At 44.7% G+C, this 20,503-nt stretch overlaps 1 protein-coding gene and 1 long non-coding RNA gene across 2 annotated transcripts in view; one reads left to right on the top strand and one right to left on the bottom strand.

Annotated features, from left to right (window-relative positions):
• The window catches only part of TMEM120B (transmembrane protein 120B), a 43,168-nt gene extending 35,011 nt beyond the window's left edge, over positions 1-8,157 (bottom strand). The window contains exon 1 of the mRNA XM_069557808.1: positions 7,891-8,157. Coding sequence (XP_069413909.1) covers positions 7,891-7,959 — 69 coding nt within the window. The 5' untranslated portion in view covers positions 7,960-8,157. The remainder of the gene's footprint in view (positions 1-7,890) is intronic.
• Positions 7,037-12,016, top strand: LOC138422634 (uncharacterized). The gene is made up of 2 exons (XR_011249950.1): positions 7,037-7,633; positions 10,736-12,016. It is a non-coding gene; the product is annotated as an uncharacterized lncRNA (long non-coding RNA).
• The last annotated feature ends 8,487 nt before the right edge of the window (positions 12,017-20,503 follow it).

A 20,503-nucleotide genomic window follows, 5' to 3' on the forward strand; every position in this document is an offset into this window, starting at 1 on the left:
CACAGTCACCAAAACTGGGAGTCAGGTGTCTGCACACAATGCAGGGAGTACCAGCTTATAAAACACATGACTGACTCCCACTTCAAGTTGCTACCTCCAAAAATAACCCAGAGTGCTGGGGGCACCGGAGCAGACAGGCAGCTGGGAAAGAAAGGACTCTGTTCTGCTGCTCAGAGCAAGTCCCAACCCCCAGCTGTCCAACTCAAGACCAAGCAAAGGAAAGAAAGACCCACTTGATAAAATACCTAAAGATAGAGCTTTAGGGTAGGGGGCGGGGAAGGACAGTTCCAAGGCAAACACTGCCAGGAAACAATCAAATGCTGACTATATAAATGTAATAAAAATCCCCAAGAGAAAGTACAAGCATCGTACACTGCTCAGTTCTTCAGTAAATGAAATTTGCATGGTTGTAATCACATAAATGACTGAGTCTTTTTTGTTTGTTTGTTTGTTTTTTAGCCACACCTCTCGGTATGTGGGATCTTAGTTCCCCAACCGGATGTTGAACCCGGGCCCCTGCAGTGGAAGCACTGTCTTAACCACTGGACCATCAGGGAAGTCCCATTGAGCCTATTTTTATGAATAAGCCTTTTGGTACTGTTAGGTGACTTTTTGGTCTCCTGCTCATTTGACTATGAAATATTTCAGGCCTATTGAAAAAGACAGAAAATCCTATAATTAGTAGAAAATAAACAACATTAATGCCCACATTTCTCACCCTCAGTTTAAGAACTAATAGTACACAAATTGTTGAAAGCCCCTACATATTCTTTCTACATAGCATTCCCATCCTTTGCCCCCAACGAGAGGAAGCCCTAGGCTGGTTATTTCCACCCCCAAGCCCACCCCAGATCAATCTTGTCTTCCTCTGTGCCCTGAGAGGTTGGCTCTTATGGACTGCATCTCCTGGACTCCCTTGCCCTGCCTCCTACTTAGCCAATGGGATGCAAGGACAGAAGACTGGGAACAGGAGGAGAAGCAGACTGGGGCATTGGTTCCCCTGCCTGCTCCTCACTTTACCAGGCTTTTGATGCTACAGCTCCAGTCCTGCAGCTCTCCTTACCCTGCAAAAGGCTCCGGTGACTGCCCCTTCCCTCTGTCCCTCAAGTATTACGATGGTCCCAACTCCAGGGGCCTCGTTGTGTCCAACTCTTGATGACCCCATGGACTGTAGCCCGCCAGGCTCCTCTGTCCATGCAATTCTCCAGGCCAGAATACTGGAGTGGGAAGCCATTTCCTTTTCTAGGGGATCTTTCTGACTCAGGGATTGAACCTGCGTCTCTCGCATTGCAGGCAGACTCTTTACTATCTGAGCCACCAGGGAAACCCCTTTAAACTGCCACACCTCTGTAAATAGCCCCGTCCTTAAACTCTTTTCAGTGAGTTCCATCCAGAAGAGTCATTTGCTGCTTGCTAGGGCCCTGCCCAAATCTCCATCCTACTGAATCTGACCCATATCACTCCCTTGCTAAAGTCTGTATTTGTACTGTATAGACACATATCAGTAAGCAGAACATAAGTGTTGTTTTGAATGCTTTAAACTATATTATACATGTCATACTATATATACCCGCTTAGCAACTTTTCACTCAATGTTGCTTTTCTCTTTAAAACATTTACCCATGTTGATACATATGGTTCTAGTTTATTCATTCTGAGCTTCATACCACACTCTACAGACGTTCAAAGGAATTATCCATCCTGATGGACAGTTAGGTTTCCAGATTTTAGTTGTTACAGAATGCTTATACACATTTCCTATTTGACTTTTTAACTATGTGGCTACGTGTTACTTATAAAAATAAAGGATAGATCAGGGACAGAGAGAGACAGACACTAACATTGGCCCTGTTAGCTGGGATGCCCATAGCTCCTTTCCCACATATCTGATTGCCATTCCTTTCATGCCATGTACAGGACACACAAACACAATCCTTCAGTTTCCATTGAAGGATCTGGAGATCCGCCACCTCTCCTGTCCTCTGAGGCCACAAACTCTGCCCCAGTGGGAAGATGAGGTTAATGACTCCAGGTCCCAGCACGGCTGTGACCCATCTGGAGATGCCCTCTTAACATAACTTGACTGAGTCACAACACCTGAGTCAATATTTATCGCAGGAATTGATGGCAATGAGACTTCCCTGGCAGTCCAGTGGTTAAGACTCTACTGCCACTACGGTGGGAATGGGTTTAATACCTGGTTGGGGAACTAAGCTCCCATACAGCATGGCAAAAAAAAAAAAAAAATTGCCAGAATGGAATCATGTGCCATTTTCAGACAGGGCTCTGGCCTAGGAGCACTGCACGCTGGTGGACAGCCCAGAAGACTGCCAGAATCATGGCCACCGCAAAAACACGGTGGCTGATCGTTGGGGCTGGTGCTAAGTTTTTGAGAGATTGCATTTATATAGTTCTGTTTCTAAGGAACTGACTTTCAAACACAGATTTCTGAATGCTGAATATACTGAACTAAGACTCACCGCCAGTGGAAACACTACAAAGACGACAAGTTGACTTCACCTAAACTGTATCAGTTCTATACTGGGAAAGATTCTGAGTCATGTGCCAGGATCAATTAGTAATGTCTGTTATAGGAACAGTGAGTGGAGGTACAGGCAAGCATGTCAGGCCTTTGGAAGGCAGGTAACATAAAACTTAAGTGATTAGGCTTGAGACTCAGACTGACTTCACGTCTAGAATCTGCGACTTCTTAGTTTTCTCAGTTGTGAAAGAGCTAGGGCATGAGATATAGGTAATAGGTATTTTTAAAATCAGCTTTATAGGTATAATTTACATACCAATTCACCAATTTTCAGGTGTACAATTTAATGAATTTTGGCAAATATATACAGTTGTGTAACCACCACCACAATGAGGATATAAAACAAAGGTTCCCTAACTTTGTTGGTTTACCACACACACCCTTAGTGTCTCAATGAACTTTTCACAGGATCCTTAGGCCAAATAATTGGAAGAAAAAGTGAAAGTGAAGTCATTAAGTCATGTCCAACTTTTTGTGACCCTATGGACTGTGTAGCCTGCCAGGCTCCTCTGCCCATGGGGATTCTCCAGGTAAGAATACTGGAGTGGGTTGCCATTTCCTTCTCCAGGGGATCTTCCCAACCTAGGGATCGAACCTGGGTCTCCTGCATTGCAGGCAGAATCTTTACCCTCTGAGCCACTAAGGAAGCCAAATAATTGAAAAGTATCTGTGTCCTAACAACTCAGTAGCCTCTTGGAGCAAAAAAAAAAAAAGAATATGCAGAAATTGACAAGGGTATTTTTATTTCATTTTGAAGTAACCAAAAGTATTTATGGGTGTGTATGCCTGTCAGGCTCTGCACAAATTCTCAAACCTTAAAATAGAGTAGACACTGTCACCCTCATTTCTTGTTCTAAATTGATTTTCACATAGTACTTGATTTTAATCAGCACCCAAAACCCAACTTCACAAAGATATGACATCATTTAAAAGAATGTAGCATAATCTAATGTGCAGCTGTGAACTACTCCATTAGCAGTTTAAGTGGTATGTGACAGAGGTCATCATCTTTCTCTTGAAAATTTAAATTATCCCATAGTGCCCCTGTGAGCTTGCTGCAGCTCCTCGGAGGTGCCTTAACACAGTTGGTGAAACACAGATATAGATTGTTTCTACAATATTACTCCTAAAAAAATAGCTGTCTGGCATCCTTCTCTGTTTTTTTTTTTTTTTAACTAGCAATATTTTGATTTTCCTTCATGGGACCATCCCTCTCCCACTGTTATTTCATGTGGTTTGAGCAGCAGTCATCTCAGTCCTGGGCAACAGGGGAGACATATTAACCAAGACCCAGACAATCAGTGCCACAGGATCTGGTCAAGGGATAATCACATGACCCAGGTAGGGCCGATGAGAGTCAGCCCTGGGACTCCAGGCAGAATTACAGGGGGAAAGATGGCTCGTTTCTGAGGTTTGCTAAGCTGGTAGATGTCAGCCTGGGACTGTCAAAGCTCATCTTGGCCACAACATGGGAGAGACCGTTGAGAACGAAGCTGACATAGGACACAGAAACACGTGCACACATAAACATCACTGGAGAACCTGGATCCAGCCCTGCCTGAAGCCATTTGCCACTGGACTTCCCAAGACAGAAGCCAATAAACTATTTTGATTTTTTGGCGTAAAGCTGGTTGAATTGGATTTCTGCCACTTACAACTAAGAATCCTTACTAATGTTTCATGTTAAAGCACCACAGAAATAAAATTAGTCCCCACAAGTCCAAAAGTTTCCTTCTAAAGCCAAGGGTCTCAGGATACTTTTGGAGCTCAACCCCAAAAATGCCTGATGGAAACAGCGGGCCTGGCGTCAAATTCTGGCTCCACGAATTTCAAGTTACGTAACATCTCTCAGCCTCAGTCTCATCTATAAAGCCAGGTTGTTGTTTAGATTAAATGGAATAATCCATGTATCATACAGTTAGTTCTTATTGTTGCTGCTATTACTGTCAGCCTTTGTTTGGTAGATAAAGAAACTCAAGTTCAGAGAGGCAGCTTGTTAAAGGTCAGATGCTAGACAGCAGCAGAATTCAGTCCTGAACCCAAGAATTCTGACTCCCTTGTCCAGAGTTCCTTCCACACAACCCACTTCTAGAGGAAAAGAGGCCTAGAAAGTAATGCAAGAAGGGAGAGAAACAAGAGTACCCAGGGCACAGACCTACCTTGGGCAGTGGTTAAGAGTACAGACTCCGGGGACTTCCCCAGCAGCCCAGTGATTAAGACTCCACTCTCCCAATGCAGGGGCACCAGTTCAATACCTAGTGTGGGACTACGATCCTGTGTGACGCAAGGCATGGCCTAAATAAATAAAAATTTTAAAGAGTATAAACGTTGATGTTCACCTGCCTGGATTTGAATCCTGACTCTAGTACTTATACTTTGGGGTGTATTTTTCACTCTGTAAGATGGGTGTAACAGGCTCTATTTTAGAGGGTTTTATTTAAATAATACTGATCTTCCTGCTTCCAGCCTGTCCCCTCATATCTATTCTATACACAGCAGCCAAAGGAATACCCGTTTCATTGGTAATAAAAGCCAAAAATCTCTGTAATGTCCTACCAGGTCCCTGCATTTCTGCGAGGTCAGGATAAGAGAAAGGCCTCTTCAGGCCACCTCCTTCCTGGGTGCAGAGGGATGAGGTCAGGTTTTCAGAGAGGCAAGACAAGAAATGCTCATTAAATCACCTGCCACCACGTCTGTAAGTGACCTTCTGTGGTCACACCACAGGCCACAGGGCCAAACATGCGCCAGTCTCAGACTAATGCTCAATCAGCCAGCACACCCGAAACCCCAACCAGCCAAAACCAAAGTTCTCACAGCAACTCAGCCTTGCCCCTGAGTCCACGGAGGCCCTGGCAGATGTACATCACAGACAAAAGAACAAAGATCCTTTCTTCTAGAAAGTCCCAGAGATTTTGACATTTTAGGGGTTGCGGCGGGGGTGGGGGGGGGGGGAATTCCAGAAATCTTTCAAATCCTCTTGGGTCTGAAATTAGATTTCCTCTTTCCTCCCGCCACTGGCAAAAGGGAAGGAGAGGTAAAACACAGAGACATTATACATCATCCCAAGAAAGACAGAATCAGAGAGATACGAACATGAAACCCACAAATCCCAGATTCTGAAGCAGATACAGGTGAAGGAAGATAGGCTGGGATTTTCTGGTGGGAGAAAAAGACCTTTCCTACCATTAACCTTTCTAGTTCCAGTCAGCACCCCCTCACCCCGTATACCTGTTGTGACCTCCTTGCTCCCCGACAAATGTCTCAGATTTGAAAGTTCACCCAACACACACGTAATGACAACGTACACTCTGCTTATTACATGGCTATTTCCAGAGATTCATCTCAGGAGTTCAGAGTTCTCACGTGTATTATGGGGGATGGGGGGAGGGATAAGAAGTCGGACCTAGTCCATTCCACTTGCCCCAATGCTGAAGACCTGAGTAAGGAACATAATGGTTTCTACCCAGTCAGTTCTTTTACAACCCTTGCTATGCACCAGGGGACACAATCCAGGATTCATTTCCAATTTCTCTCTGTCCCCCACACACTTGATCCCCAGAGACGCCAAGTAAGAACATAACAACAAATCAAACGTCTCCTTTGCAACCTCTGCCTGCCAAGACTAGCTATCTAATTGCTGTTAATTGCATTAACTGTATAGCTCTGAAGAGTTAAGACTCTTCCTTCTAGGCGAAAGCAGGGTCAGGGAAAGGAATTATGAACAACAAAAGCTCCACACAGCAAAACTCTTCTCTCATGCCCGACCCTAATACCGTGCATGGGTCCACAGTTGGACATAACTGAGAGCCCAGCAGGACAAAGCGGTGAGAAGCGGCTGAGTGGGGACTTCCCTGGTGGTCCAGTGGTTAAGACTCCTCGCTCCCAGCGCAAGAGGCCCGGGTTCAGTCCCTGATCGGGGAACTAGATCCCACGAGCCACAACTAAAGATCCCCCACATACTGCAATGAAGACTGAAGATCCTGAGTGCCGCAGCTAAGACTTGGCACAGCCAAAATATAGATAAATACTGAGAAAAAAAGTAGCTGACTCTTCTCCATGGCAGGAGAGCCAAAAGGTCTCCTGGGAACCAGCTCTGGTACCTTACTCTCTGCTCACACCTAAAACAGCACCCCTCTCCCTGCGTGGTCTCTCCAGCACCCCTTCTCTATTCTTCGGGATGTATGACCCATCTTCCCTCTAGATGGCTCTGGAAAGACCCATCACAGACACCCTTCCCCATCTCCCCTCCCTCCCCTACTCTGGCCACAGTAAGAGGCTAACCAAACTGCAGACAAGAGCTCCATGGACAAGCGAAATGTCACTGCTCCCAGCTGAGACTAGGCAGAAGTTGGGGGGACGGGGTGTTCCATGTGATTTCAGGCAAACAGAGCCCAACTCTGGAGAAAACAAACACAATCTGGCAGCTGGGGAGGGAACAGCCCCATCTCCAAAAAAAAGATCCAGGCATCTCTCTTAGCCAACCCCAAGATTTCCAGAGACCTCTCTAGTCACCAGGATAGGCAGCTGAGGCCTCTGCGAACCTATCAGGAACAACTATTCCTGCCAGGGACCCTGCAGCGGCAATGCCGATGCTGTTCTTTCAAGGGGCCTCTCTTATACCCGACCTCACCCCACCCAGCATAAGGCTCTGGGCCAAAGGGTGAGGGCTGAGAGCAGCCTCTATCGCTGGGAGGCAACCCAGCTGTCAGAAGTGACAGATGTCATCCTCGACGCCAAACTCGGCCTGCAGCAACGTCAGAGGCGGGACACAGGAGCTTCAAAGGCTGAGGTCTCTAACCCCTAAGCAAAGCCTGCGGGTTCAAGGTGAAGGGCTCCCAAGCACATCTCCCAAAATGGAGCGTCAGAGGAGGGCTGACCTGCCACAGCAAACGGGGAGTGGAGCCGCCAAAACCTGGTGGGCGGCGGTGGGGGTAGGGGAGACCCCTGAGGAGGTAGGGGCTGGGCTTTCTCTTGAGTCCCAGAACATACCTGGTCCCTCCGGCCTCCCCCACATGGACATGCCTGGAACTTCCCCTCAGAGGTCACAGATCAACTTTCTGCAGCAAAGGAGGCGCGCGCGGCAAAGAACCGGTGAGAAGGCGCGGGAGCGGGGCGGGGGGTGGTTTCCACCCGGCGCCCTAAGTGGATGAAAAAGTGAAGTCCTGGGAGATGGGAGGGGGCTGGCCCATGCAGACCACCGGCAACACCCCGCCTCCGCCGCCGCAGGGCCTGGCACGGAGCAACCTCTGGGCCTTGATGGTTCCCACGGCCGAGGCTCGGAGAAGCAGGAAAGGAAATACCCGGCACTTCAGGCAGCAGAGTTTCGGGACCAGGTGGCCCGGTCCTACCTGCAGTTCCTGAAATTCTCCCTCCAGCTCGTGCCACTCGCGCTCGCAACGCTCCAGCTGGCCAGACATGGTGCAGTGGTGCTAGGCGGCGGCTGCTCCCGCAGCGTGGCGCGGCAAGCCACCCGCACCCCACGCGTGTCCACCGGCCAGCCGCCTTCCCAGGCACCAGCTGTTCCTGCGCAGCCCGAGCCACGCGCGCACCTGACGTCACAGCCCCAGCCCAGGCGCCCGCCCCACCCCCTCGCCGGGAGGCAGCCCCCTGCGCATGCGCACGCGCCTCCCGGTCCCGCCCCCGCGCGCCAGGCGCCCGCGGCGGGGATTGTTGTACCTTTGCGGGACTTGGCTGGGTCTCTCAGTGTTTCTTTAGAAATGCTTCGGCCCTTACGGAATCTCTCATGCCTAGCTGGGATGGGGAAGTTGTCCGCAAACCGCATTGGTAAAGCGTATTTTACCTAGACTGTGTGTATTTGAGGTGTCTGGGGTTGGAGGAAGGAAGGAGTTTGCGGGGAGGGAGCGTTGCCTTAACGGAGCCGAAGCCAGCCACGGCCTGAAACGCTAGAACTGACATTGACCATCCAGCAAGGTCGCCGGACAGGGCAGGGAAGCTCAGAGGGGGCCCTGTCATCTCATATTGTCATTATTTATTGCAACTAAAATATCCTAGATCCTGCCCTCTAAGACTCTGGGTGACTCGCTTGACAGCTGTTTCTGTCATTCAAATGACACAACCACCTCATTGCTAATTGAATCCCCTCTCCCGCCTCGTCCTACAAGCTCTATCCCTGGCTAGCTTTCCAGGCATAGCTCCTACTCACCCTCTTCAGCCACTGTTTTTAAATTCCTGCTTTTGCATGAAATATTCTTCCCTGTAACTCTTCACTTGGTTTCCTCTTTCTAATCATTCTCTACTTAGTTCAAATGACACCTGTATTAGTTTCCTAGGGCTGCCCTAACTACAAACTGGGTTAAATACCACAAACTGGGTGACTTAAACAACAGAAATGTGTTCTTTCATGGCTCTGGAGGCTAGGCGTGAGAAATCAAGGGGACAACAAATCCATACTCCTTGGAATCTTGCTTCTTCATAGCTTATGGTGGTGGTCACCAACCTCAGCATTCCTTGGCTTGCAGCTTCACCCCTCCAGCCTCTGCTTTCTGTTGTTACATGGTTCTCCTTCCCTGCATGCTTGTCTCTGTGTATCCTCTCCTTTTACAAGGACACCAGCCTCCATGGATTAAGGGCCCACATGCCTCATGGCCAAAAAAACCAGAACATAAACAAAAGTAATATTATAAAAAATTCAATAAAGACTTTAAAAACGGTCCACATGAAAAAAGAAAAAAATGGAGGGGGGGTGGGAGGGAGGTTGAAGAGGGAAGGAACATATGTATACTTATGGCTGATTCACGTTGTTATACAGCAAAAATCAACATATTTTTAAGCAATTATCCTCCAATTAAAATAATTTTTTTAAGTGGAAGGCTCTGGGTACACTGGACTCATGTTCATACTTGGCCATGGGCTGAAACAGATGAACAGATGTCCCCTTCACAAAGAACTTGCCTTTTACCACAATTCCCACCATGCTCAATTTTACTGCCCCAGCTTATTTCATGTGGACTGGAGACTGTTGAGTTTGAGAATTCTGAGATAAAGTGTCATGAAGCTTGGAAACCTGTATAAATCACGCACATGGTGAAAAAAAAAAAGAAAACAGTTTATTTAATTGGGGTTAGTAGACATAAAAGGAAACCCAGGGCCTTGAAGGATGAATTAAATGTCACCAAGCAGGAGGAGAAGGGGACAACAGAGGATGGATGGCTGGATGTCATCATCGACTCAAGGGACATGAGTTTGAGCAAACTCCGGGAGATAGTGAAGAACAGGGAAGCCTGGCATGCTGTAGTTCATGGGATCGCAGAGTTGGACAAGACTGAGCGACAGAAAAATGACAACAAGCAGAGGATCTTGGAAGAAGATCCCGCTCTACCTATGCTTGCAGTCATTCAGTTCTGGGTGCAAGAGGCTGGGCCTGCCCCCCCAGGTAGAGTGGGGCAAGTACACCTTCTCCACTAGCTGGCCAGGGGTCAGGTTGCAAATCTTAGGAACTGTTCTCCATGGGGTCAGGACTCCAGGTGATTATTCACAAGCCCTTCTGTAGATGGCTCAGACTGTTCACCCCCATCAGTGTAGCCACTTAGGTACCAGAAGTATCAGATCTTACCTGGCTGCCCCCACCATCACCACCCTCCCACCCCGCCCCCAACCCCCTGTCCCAGTTTCTGCCCAGAGAGCTTTCAGACTCACTCATCAGCTTCCTGCGGCTGGATCTGCCTCTTCTTAGGAGTTTGAGCATGATAGATGAAAACATGTGTTGAAAGAGTATCCTCCCCACTTCTTCCCCACATCACCAGGGGGAAATGTCTTCTATTTGTTCATTTTAAGGCCCTCTACTTAGAGACCTACCCACTGGAGAATTTGCTCAGTTAGCTGGGAAGAGTCATAAAAGTAGCAAAACAGAAGGAATTGCCTGGCAGTCCAGTGGTTAGGGCTCTGTGCTTTCACTGCTGAGGGCTCAAGTTCAATCTCTGGTCGGGAAACTAGGATCCTATAATCCTCATGGCACAACCCTAGAAAATAAGTAGCACACACATAGCACTCACTATGTACTCGGAGTTCTAAGCACTGTATGTATATGTATTAACACATTAAGTCCTCACAATGACCTGATGAGGAAGGAATTGTATTATCCCTATTTGATACATAAGTATGGTTTCTCCAACTTTTCAGGGTGCTTATGAACCACCTCCTGGAGCTCTTGTTAAAATGCAAATTCTGATTCAGTAGGTTCTAAGATGTGAGTTGGACTGTGAAGAAAGCTGAGCGCCGAAGAATTGATGCTTTTGAACTGTGGTGTTGGAGAAGACTCTTGAGAGTCCCTTGGGCTGCAAGGAGATCCAACCAGTCCATTCTAAAGAAGATCAGTCCTGGGTGTTCTTTGGAAGGAATGATGCTAAAGCTGAAACTCCAGTACTTTGGCCACCTCATGCGAAGAGTTGACTCATTGGAAAAGACTCTGATGCTGGGAGGGATTGGGGGCAGGAAGAAAAGGGGACGACAGAGGATGAGATGGCTGGATGGCATCACTGACTCAATGGACGTGAGTTTGAGTGAACTCCAGGAGATGGTGATGGATAGGGAGGCCTGGTGTGCTGCAGTTCATGGGGTCACAAAGAGTAGAACATGACTGAGTGACTGAACTGAACTGAACTGAACTGAGGAAGGACCCAAGATTCTGTAATTCTACAAGCTCCCTGCCAATACTACTGGTCCAAGGAACTCACTTGGCAATAGCAAGAGACCAAGGTGCATAGAGGTGAAAAGACTTTCCCCGAATCATCCAGCTACTGGTAGTGGTGTTACTTATGCATTGCAGGATGCCAAGAGCCTATTCTACAGAAATAGCAGCTGCCCAATGAGAAGTGAAAATTCTAGGGACTTTTCCTTCATCTGCTTCCCACAAATGCCCTTGCTCAAAATAGTCCCTGAGATTGTAACAAGCAATTTGTGCAAAGATGGTTATAGCAGCATTTTTCAAATCAGTCACACACTGGAAGCATCCCAAGTGCCCCACAACAGGGAAATGTTTAAGTAAGCTATAGTCTGCAGTGGTTAGGACTGAGTACTTTCACTGTGGTGGCTGGGGTCCAATTCCTGCCTGGGGAACAAAGATCCCACAAGGCGGGCACTGCCACAAAAAATAAAAAAGTGCAAAAACAAAACAAAAAAGATATAGTCTTTCTGTTTCATGTAATATTACATGGCTGTCAAAAATTGCTATGGGAACTAAATGAATACCTTTAAACAAGTATATTAGATCATGTGAAGTAAGAAAGTGGAGCCCCAAAATAATGTGTATATACTGATTAAAGTTATATGATCATTCATGTATGCTAAAAAAGACTGGGTGAATTTAGTATAACAGAAATAGTCCATAAAATAAATTGATGGCATCTTTTCTTCCTGAAATGTTCAGGTGTTTGATAGAAATTTTACATCCCTATCTTTATGTTCATGGGTTTATTATGTAAGCAGTATTATCTATTAAAATTCATTTGTTTAATATTTTCTCTCCAGGTAGCAAAATGCCGTTCATGATTTTATTCAGTTATTTGCATTTCTGCGCCTATCTGGGACTGTAAAGTCCTGGCTGGCTGGGGCTGTGTGGTTTACTAGTCAACCTGAGTTCAAATCTCTTGCCATTTGCCAGATAGGTGACCCCGAGTATATAACTGGCCTTCTCAGTAAACTGAAGTTTGCTCTCATAGGATTGTTGCGAGGACTAAATGCAATATGTAGATGAAGTGCCCGATATTAAGCACCCAAAAGCACTAACTTTATAAAGCTGGGTCTTAAAAAACTAACAGGACTTCCCTTGCGGTCCCGTGGTTAAGACTCTGCGCTTCCACTGCAGAGGGCACGTGTTCCATCCTTGGCAGGAGAGCTAAAGATCACATGCCTTGAGATGCAGCCAAAAAAAAAAAAAAAAAAACCGGGGGATACTTTAAGATTTACCAACAGAGCTGCAAAGATAATTTCCATTTACTCTTCTTCATTCCTTTTCCCCTTATGCTGACAATTTACATAACCATGACATTTTTATCAAAACTAAGAAATGAACGTAGGTATATGACAATGAACTAAATTCCAAAATTTATTCAGGTTTTACCAGTCTTTCCAGTGATGTCCGTTTTCTGTTCTGCAATTCAATCTGACACTACATTTAAGTATCTGTGATAGTATCTCAGTCTCTCCTTGTTTTATCATGGTCTTGACAGTTTTGAAGAGTAAACTATATATTTTTAGTAATGGTTTTATTGAGCTGTCATGATGATTAATTTTGTGTGTCAACTGACTGAGCCAGATAGGCTGATATCCAGCTAAACATCAAGAAATTCTCTCCAGAAGAGATTATTTGGATCAGTCAACTAAGTAAAGCAGATTGTCTTCCCCAATATAAGAGCGCCCCAGCCAATCAATTGAGGGTCTGAATGGAACAAAAAGGTAGGGGAAGACAGCATTCTCTCTCCCTCTGCATGACCCTGCCCTGGGACTAGGATTTTACATTTCTCTTGTTTCTAAAGCCTTCAGCTCTAGGGACTTACCTGGTGGTCTGGTGATTAAGAATCCACCTGCCAGTTCAAGAAACCTGGGTTTGATCCCTGGTGAATGAACTAAGATCCCACATACTGACGAGCAGCAAAACCCATGTACTTCAATAACATTGAAGCCCAAGCGCCACAACTAGAGAGTCCACGAGCTGTAACGATCCCACAAGAGGCAACTAAGATCTGACACAGCCAAATAACAATAAAATAAATAAATACTTTTAAAAAAGAAGTAAATGCTTTAGTTCAGACTCAGCGCAGTTCAGTTAAGTTGCTTAGTCGTGTCTGACTCTTTGCGACCTCATGGACCACAGCACACCAGGCCTCCCTGTCCAGAACCAACTCCTGGAGTTTACTCAAACTCATGTCCGTTGAATCAGTGATATCATCCAGCCATCTCATCCTCTGTCATCCCCTTCTCCTCCTGCCTTCAGTCTTTCCCAGCATCAGGTTCTTTTCCAATGAGTCAGTTCTTTGCATCAGGTGGCCAAAATATTGGAGTTTCAGCTTCAGCATCATTCCTTCCAATGAATATTCAGGACTGATTTCCTTTAGGATGGACTGGTTGGATCTCCTTGCAGTCCAAGGGACTCTCAAGAGTTTTCTCCAACACCACAGTTCGAAAGCATCAATTCTTAGGCGCTCACCTTTCTTTATAGTCCAACTCTCACATCCATACATGACTACCAGAAAAACCATAGCTTTGGCTAGACAGACCTTTGTTGGCAAAGTAATGCCTCTGCTTTTTAATATGCTGTCTAGGTTGGTCATAACTTTTCTTCCACGGAGCAAGCGTCTTTTAATTTCATGGCTGCAGTCACCATTTGCAGTTCAGACTGGAATTACACATTTTGTGTGTCCATTCACCTGTTGATGGAAATTTGATTTCCTCCCCACTTTTTGATTATTATGAATAATGCTCCTATAAACATTCCTGCACAAGGTTTTGTGTGGACTTACTGTTTTCTCTTTGTATTATACTTAGGAGTGGGATAGCTGGGTCAGATGGTTACTTTGTTTAACATTTTGAATAAGCAACAAACTGTTTTCCCCAGTGGCTGCATTTTACAGCCTCACCAGCAAAGTATTTGTTGTTTAGTCACTCAGGCATGTCTGACTCTTTGTGACCCTATGGGCTATGTAGCCCACCAGGCTCCTCTGTCCATGGGATTTTCCAGGCAAGAATATTGGAGTGGGTTGCCATGTCTTTCTCCAAGCAAACTATTAGGGTTTGGATTTCTCCACATCCTGGTCCACAATTGTTAGTGTCTGTGTTTTTCATTTTAGCCATCCTTGTGATTTTGTGTGAAGTGTATCTCACTGTGGCTTTAATTTTGCATTTACCTAGATAGCATATTAAAAAGCAGAGACATTACTTTGCCAACAAAGGTCCGTCTAGTCAAGCCTATGGTTTTTCCAGTGGTCATGTATGGATGTGAGAGTTGGACTGTGAAGAAAGCTGAGCGCCTAAGAATAGATGCTTTTGAACTGTGGTGTTGGAGAAGACTCTTGAGAGTCCCTCAGACTGCAAGGAGATCCAACCAGTCCATCCTAAAGGAAATCAGGCCTGAATATTCATTGGAAGGAATGCTGCTGAAACTGAAACTCTAATACTCTGGCCACCTGATGCAAAGAACTAACTCACTGGAAAAGACCCTGATGCTGGGAAAGATTGAAGGTGGGAGGAGAAGGGGACAACAGAGGATGAGATGGCTGGATGAGATGGCTCGATGGACATGAGTTTGGGTGAACTCTGGGAGTTAGTGATGGATAGGGAGGCTGGGGTCGCAAAGAGTAGGAAATGACTGAGCTGAACTGAACTGAATGGCTAAGAATGTTGAGTGTCTTTTCAGGTGCTCATTGCCATTGGCATATCTTCTTTCAGAGAAATACCTATTCTAATCCTTTGTTTATTTTTTGAAAAGAAGGAATGGGATCCTCAAGACAAGTGGAAGAGTTGTCGTTACATTTTATTTATTTTTACTTTTAGGCTGCACTGTGCCCCATTCAGGGATCTTAGTTCCCCAACCAGGGATTAACACAGGCATTTTGCAGTGAAAGGATGGAATCATAACCACTGGACCTCCAGGAAATTCCCTAGAAACCAAGTTCTGGGTACTAGATATGTGTTCATCACTATGGAATGTCACTACTCTCCTCTCTCAGCTGAAAGATCTGGGGACTGACTGCACTTACATATTATAACTCTGTAAGTATTGAAAGGGCTTCCCTGGTGGCTCAGTGGTAAAGAATCTGCTGGCAATGCAGAGGCCCTGGTTTGATTCCTGGGTTGGGAATATCCCCTGAAGGAGGGCATGGCAACCCACTACTCCAGTATTCTTGCGTGGAGAATTCCATAGACAGAGGATCCTGGTGGATTATGGCCCATAGGGTTGCAAAGAGTGGGACATGACTGAAACGACTAAGCAGCAACAGCAAGTATTGAACACCATGACTCCACATCAATATCCACTTCTAATCCACAGGGTTCATTCTAGTTTTTCTCTTTTCCAGATCTGCTATTCCCCTCACCAACAGTGGGAAATTCATCTCCTGCCATTTTTAGTATATTTACTTATCCGATCATTTCTCCTCATATGTAACCAATCTCCCATCTCCACACCTATCGTCTCCCATCTTGAGGCCATCCTTACCCCAAATAAGTGGTTTTGCGCCTTTTTTTTTTTTTGGCTGCACCGCACAGCACATGGGATCCTAGGTCCCCGACCAGGGGTGGAACCCATGTCCCTTGCATTGGAGGTGCAGAGTCCTAACCACCAGGCCACTATGGAAGTCCCAATAAGTGTGTCATTTTTAGAAATACTCTCTTTATTTATTTACTTATTTGGCTCCACCAGGTCTTATTTGTGGCATGTGGGATCTAGTTCCCTGACCAGGGGTAGAACCCAGGTCCCCTGCATTCGGAGTGCAGAGTCTTAACCACTGGACCAATAAGTGTATCTTAATGAGAGAGATGATGAGCAAGTCAATTTTCTTTCTCTGACTTGGTGTCCAGATTAAAATGTCTTTTTTTTTTTGGTACAGAAACTCCAAAGGCTATTACCAACAAGATGGGTGTGGAAGGACGTGCTTGGTAAAGATTTAGAAACTGAACACTTCCTAATTCACCTCAAAAGCCATCTAAGAATATTTGAGACGTGTATTTACTATTAGACATCTTGGTTGTCCTCATTTGGTGCAGACACGGAAAGCCCTACATCCTAGGGCCCACCCAAGTCTGTTATTTTGAGGGCCCTTCATCAAACAACAGGGAGAAAACATCCACTGTCTTTGACGTATTTGAAGAATTGTCTGACAGTCCCCCAGTGAAAGCATATATACCAGGTTCTTTTGTGTAATGGTGGATATTGGAGGAAGACTGAAGGTAGTGGGAAATTCACCAGAATATTTTCCCATCATCAGGGGAAGTGTTGGCTGCTTTTTGTTTTCCCTTTTGGCTTGCCATTGAGCCAAGAAGATTAAATCTTATTTAATTGCGCCACCTGCTGACAACGTTCCAGAATTTCTTTTTCTTTCAACAAAAGGCAAAAATCAGCAAAGATTTATTCAGTCTTTCTCTCTTCCCCCTGGAAAACTACTACTCACAGAGCTGGGGTGGTAGAAATGTATCAGCGTTGTTCTTTAATGAAACAAACTTTTGCTTTCCACAGTTTCAACAATGAGACTACATTACGTTTTTATTGTGACATGTGACATAGACAGAAACGTGCATAAAATGTATATGTATGGTTTAAATAATAATCATAAAGAGAATCTGCATAAGATCCAGGTCAAGAATAAGATGTTTTCAACAACAATAACAATAAAAACGAATAAGGAGGACTTCCCTGGCGGACCAGTGGCCAAGACTTCATCATCCCAACGCAGGGGGCTGGGGTTCTATTCTTGGTCAGGGAACTAGATCCCACATGCAGCAACTAAAGATCCTGCATGCCGCAATGAAGAGCAAATATCCTGGGTGCTGCAACTAAGACCCGGTGCAGCCAAATAAATAAAAAATAATAAAATGTGATATGCTCTACAATGGAATATTATTCAGCCATAAAATGGAATGAAAGGAGTCAGTATAAAACGCCACAACTATGTGATTCCATTTATATGAAATGTCCAGAATAGGCAAATCCACAGCAACAGAAAATAGGTTAGTGGCTTCCAGGGAAAGGGGAAGAGGAAAGAGAGATGGACTGCTAATAGGGACAAGGTTTCTTTTTGGAGTGATGAAAATGTTCTGGACACATTACAAACCAATAAATTTCATAAAGAGTGAATTTTATGGCAGGTGACACACCTTAATTAATTTGTCACAAATAACATATATTTTATTAGGGTTGTTTGTTTGTTTGACCACACCTTGCAGCATGATGGATTTTAGATGAAAATCTATGCCCCCTGCAGTGGAAGCCCAAAGTCTAAATTTTTGAGTACCCACTGTATATCAAACACCATGCTAGGTACTGGGGTGACAATGAGCAAAGCTAGAGAGGACTCCTATTCATATGTGGTATACATAGTGTTAAATATTACATCACATGAAAGATATTCAAAGATCTTCAAAAGGAGGGCAATAGCCAATTCATAGCACAAGACTTCAAATTATTTCTGCCTAGTAGAATTTTGTTATGATTAAGAAAACCTCTACATCTCATTTCTCCTTTGAAGGAATCTGATGCCTTCCCCCTCTGCACCACCATAAGGGTAACAAACAAGTGAAAAGAGACCTCAAATATGGAATGGAAAATACAAAAGCATCAAGGTACATATATGCTTAATTCTTTCCTGCTTTTTATCTGGGGAAATTTTTTCAAAAGAAGGAAGGGAGAAAGGAAGGAAAGAAAATTTCATTTTCTGTGAAATATGCACACAGAAAAGAGCAGGGACTTCTCGGGTGGTCCATCAGTCAAGAACCCACCATCAATGCAGGGGACATGGGTTCCATCCCTGGTGGGGGAACTAAGATTTCACATGCTGGGGGGCAACTAAGCCTGTAGCCACTAGAGAAGGCTGCACACTGCAATGAAGACCCAGCACAGCCAAAATTTTTTTTAAAAAAAGAAGAGTAAAAAACATTTTGTATAGTTTAACAAAGAATTATGAGGTGAACATCTATGTAACTACCACCCAAGTCAAGAAATAGAATATCACCAGCTCTCGGGTGTTAATTTCCAATTGCAATCTCCTTCGTTTCCACAGAAGGAGAAGGTTCCACTTCTAACCACAGTCCTAATTTTTTGTGGTAATTTCTTTACCTTTCCTTGTGGTTTTACCACATATCTTTGCCTCCCTACATAACATAGATTGTTTTTCCTAGTTTGGAACTTTTATAAGTGAAATTATATTGGTTTATTTATTTGTTTCTGATTCAATTTTTATGCCTCTTGTGCTCAGTATGATGTTTTTAAGAGTCACCTGTATTACATGGACTATAATTTATTTTCACTGCTGTGACATTCTATGGAATAAGTAGTACACAAGTGATATACCCATGCTATGATGGATAAACATTCAGATCATTTCCTGTTTGGGGTTTGAAGAACAACGCTGGAAAGGGCATTCGAGTACATTTGTCCTGGTACCTAGCCAGGAGTTAATTGCTAGAAGCAAGGTTACTCATGACTTTAGATCTCAGCCAACATAGTTCACACACTCTAAAAGTGTTTGGACTCTCCTGCTTTTTTTGAAATATCTTTGAAAAATGTATGTCATATGGCTGGTAGCTTAAAAAGATTCTAAGTGGGCTTTCATGAAAGCTGCTATTGGGCTGTTTGAAATGGGGAGACAAGTGCCACTTGCCAGAAAAAGCACTTCAAAGAATTTAACATCTGCTCAGCGCCTCTCAGCTCTCAGCTCTGTTTGACAACAGTGCAAACATCACCATTCATACATCTTCCACACACCTTCCATGGGAACAGTCGTTACCTGTGATAGCAGTTACGCTTTCACAAACAGTATTTCAAGTAATCCTTATAAAATCCTGAGAGGTAGGTGCTCTTAACTGTGTATTTTAGAGATGAGGCAACTGAGAGCCAGAGTTATAGCTGTTCGGAGCGTCCAGTAAACTCCAGTGCAGGGGCTGTAGCTCAGGTTATTTCTTTTCATCACACCTTAGCATGGGAATCTGAGAGTGCACGTTGGAGAGAAAATTTTGTTGTAAAGAACTCACTGTAACTAGATCCGCTGAGCACTGCATACTCCGTAGGCAAAGCATACGTCCTACTTCTTCATTTGGGATTGGATCATGTAGCTTATTTTGATCAACATGATTAAAGGTTTATAAAGCACTTGAATAAGGGAATTCCCTGGCAGTCCAGTGGTTAAGACTCCATGCTTCCATTGCCAGGGGGCTCAGATTTCATTCCTGGTCAGGAAACTAAGATCCCGCATGCTGCATGGCGCAGCCAAAAGTAAATTAACTGAGCTTATGTTTTTAAAAAGTGCAGTATATATGTATACTGCATATATATATGTATACTGTATATATGTATGAACGTGGTGTTAGTCACTTAGTTGTGTCTGACTCTTTGCAATCTGATAGGCTATAGCCCACCAGGCTCCTCTGTTCATGGAATTCTCCAGGCAAGAATATTGGAATGGGTTGCCATTCCCTTCTCCAGGGAATTTCCGCAACCCATGGATCTAACCTGGGTCTCCTGAGTTGCAGGCAGATTTTTTTACCATCTCAGCCACCAGGGAAGCCCCCACATATATGTATACATACATATATATACAGATATACATTACATATATATATATATATATATATATATATATCTGTAGGATGTTTGGACTCCAAAGCCAAAAAATATTAACTAGCTTTACAGAAAAGGTTTGCCCAATTCACCCCCTGGCTCTGGGGAAGAGGGTTCACTTTCCCTAGACAAAAGAGAAGCTAACATACTTGGAGATCTGCCATCAAGGAGGAAAGCAGGGGGTGGCAGGGTGTTGAATTTCAGTAGCAACCAGTAGTATGTCAACCAGGGAACCACAGCCCCCATTCTACCTGTCCCTATTATCACAGCCCAGGACTTGTCTGAGGCTCAGGACAAAGACAGTATCAATCAAACACAATGAAAATATCACCACAGAAAATGAAGTAGGTTGGGGCAAGGGACTGGTTTTCAACCATTCACCGGACTTGAAAGGCTGGATAAAGTTATTCTCTTGATACCTCTTTTGTAATCTTTTGAAGAGCCCAGGAATGATAGAAATTTTCCTTTATTCAGCCATTCATTTATTCAACGAGTATTTATTAAGGACCTCCTGGGAACTGTATTCATTTGCTAGGGCTGCTGCCATCACAAAGTAACCACCAACCGAGGTAGCTTATCTGACAGAAGTTGATAGTCTCACAGTTTTGAAGGCGAGATGTTTGAAGTCAAGGTGTCAGCAGGGCTGGTTCCTCCTGGAGGCTCTGAGGGAAGGTCTG

The sequence above is a fragment of the Ovis canadensis genome, chromosome 17 (assembly GCF_042477335.2).
Source record: "Ovis canadensis isolate MfBH-ARS-UI-01 breed Bighorn chromosome 17, ARS-UI_OviCan_v2, whole genome shotgun sequence".
In the NCBI taxonomy this organism is placed as follows: Eukaryota; Metazoa; Chordata; class Mammalia; order Artiodactyla; family Bovidae; genus Ovis; species Ovis canadensis.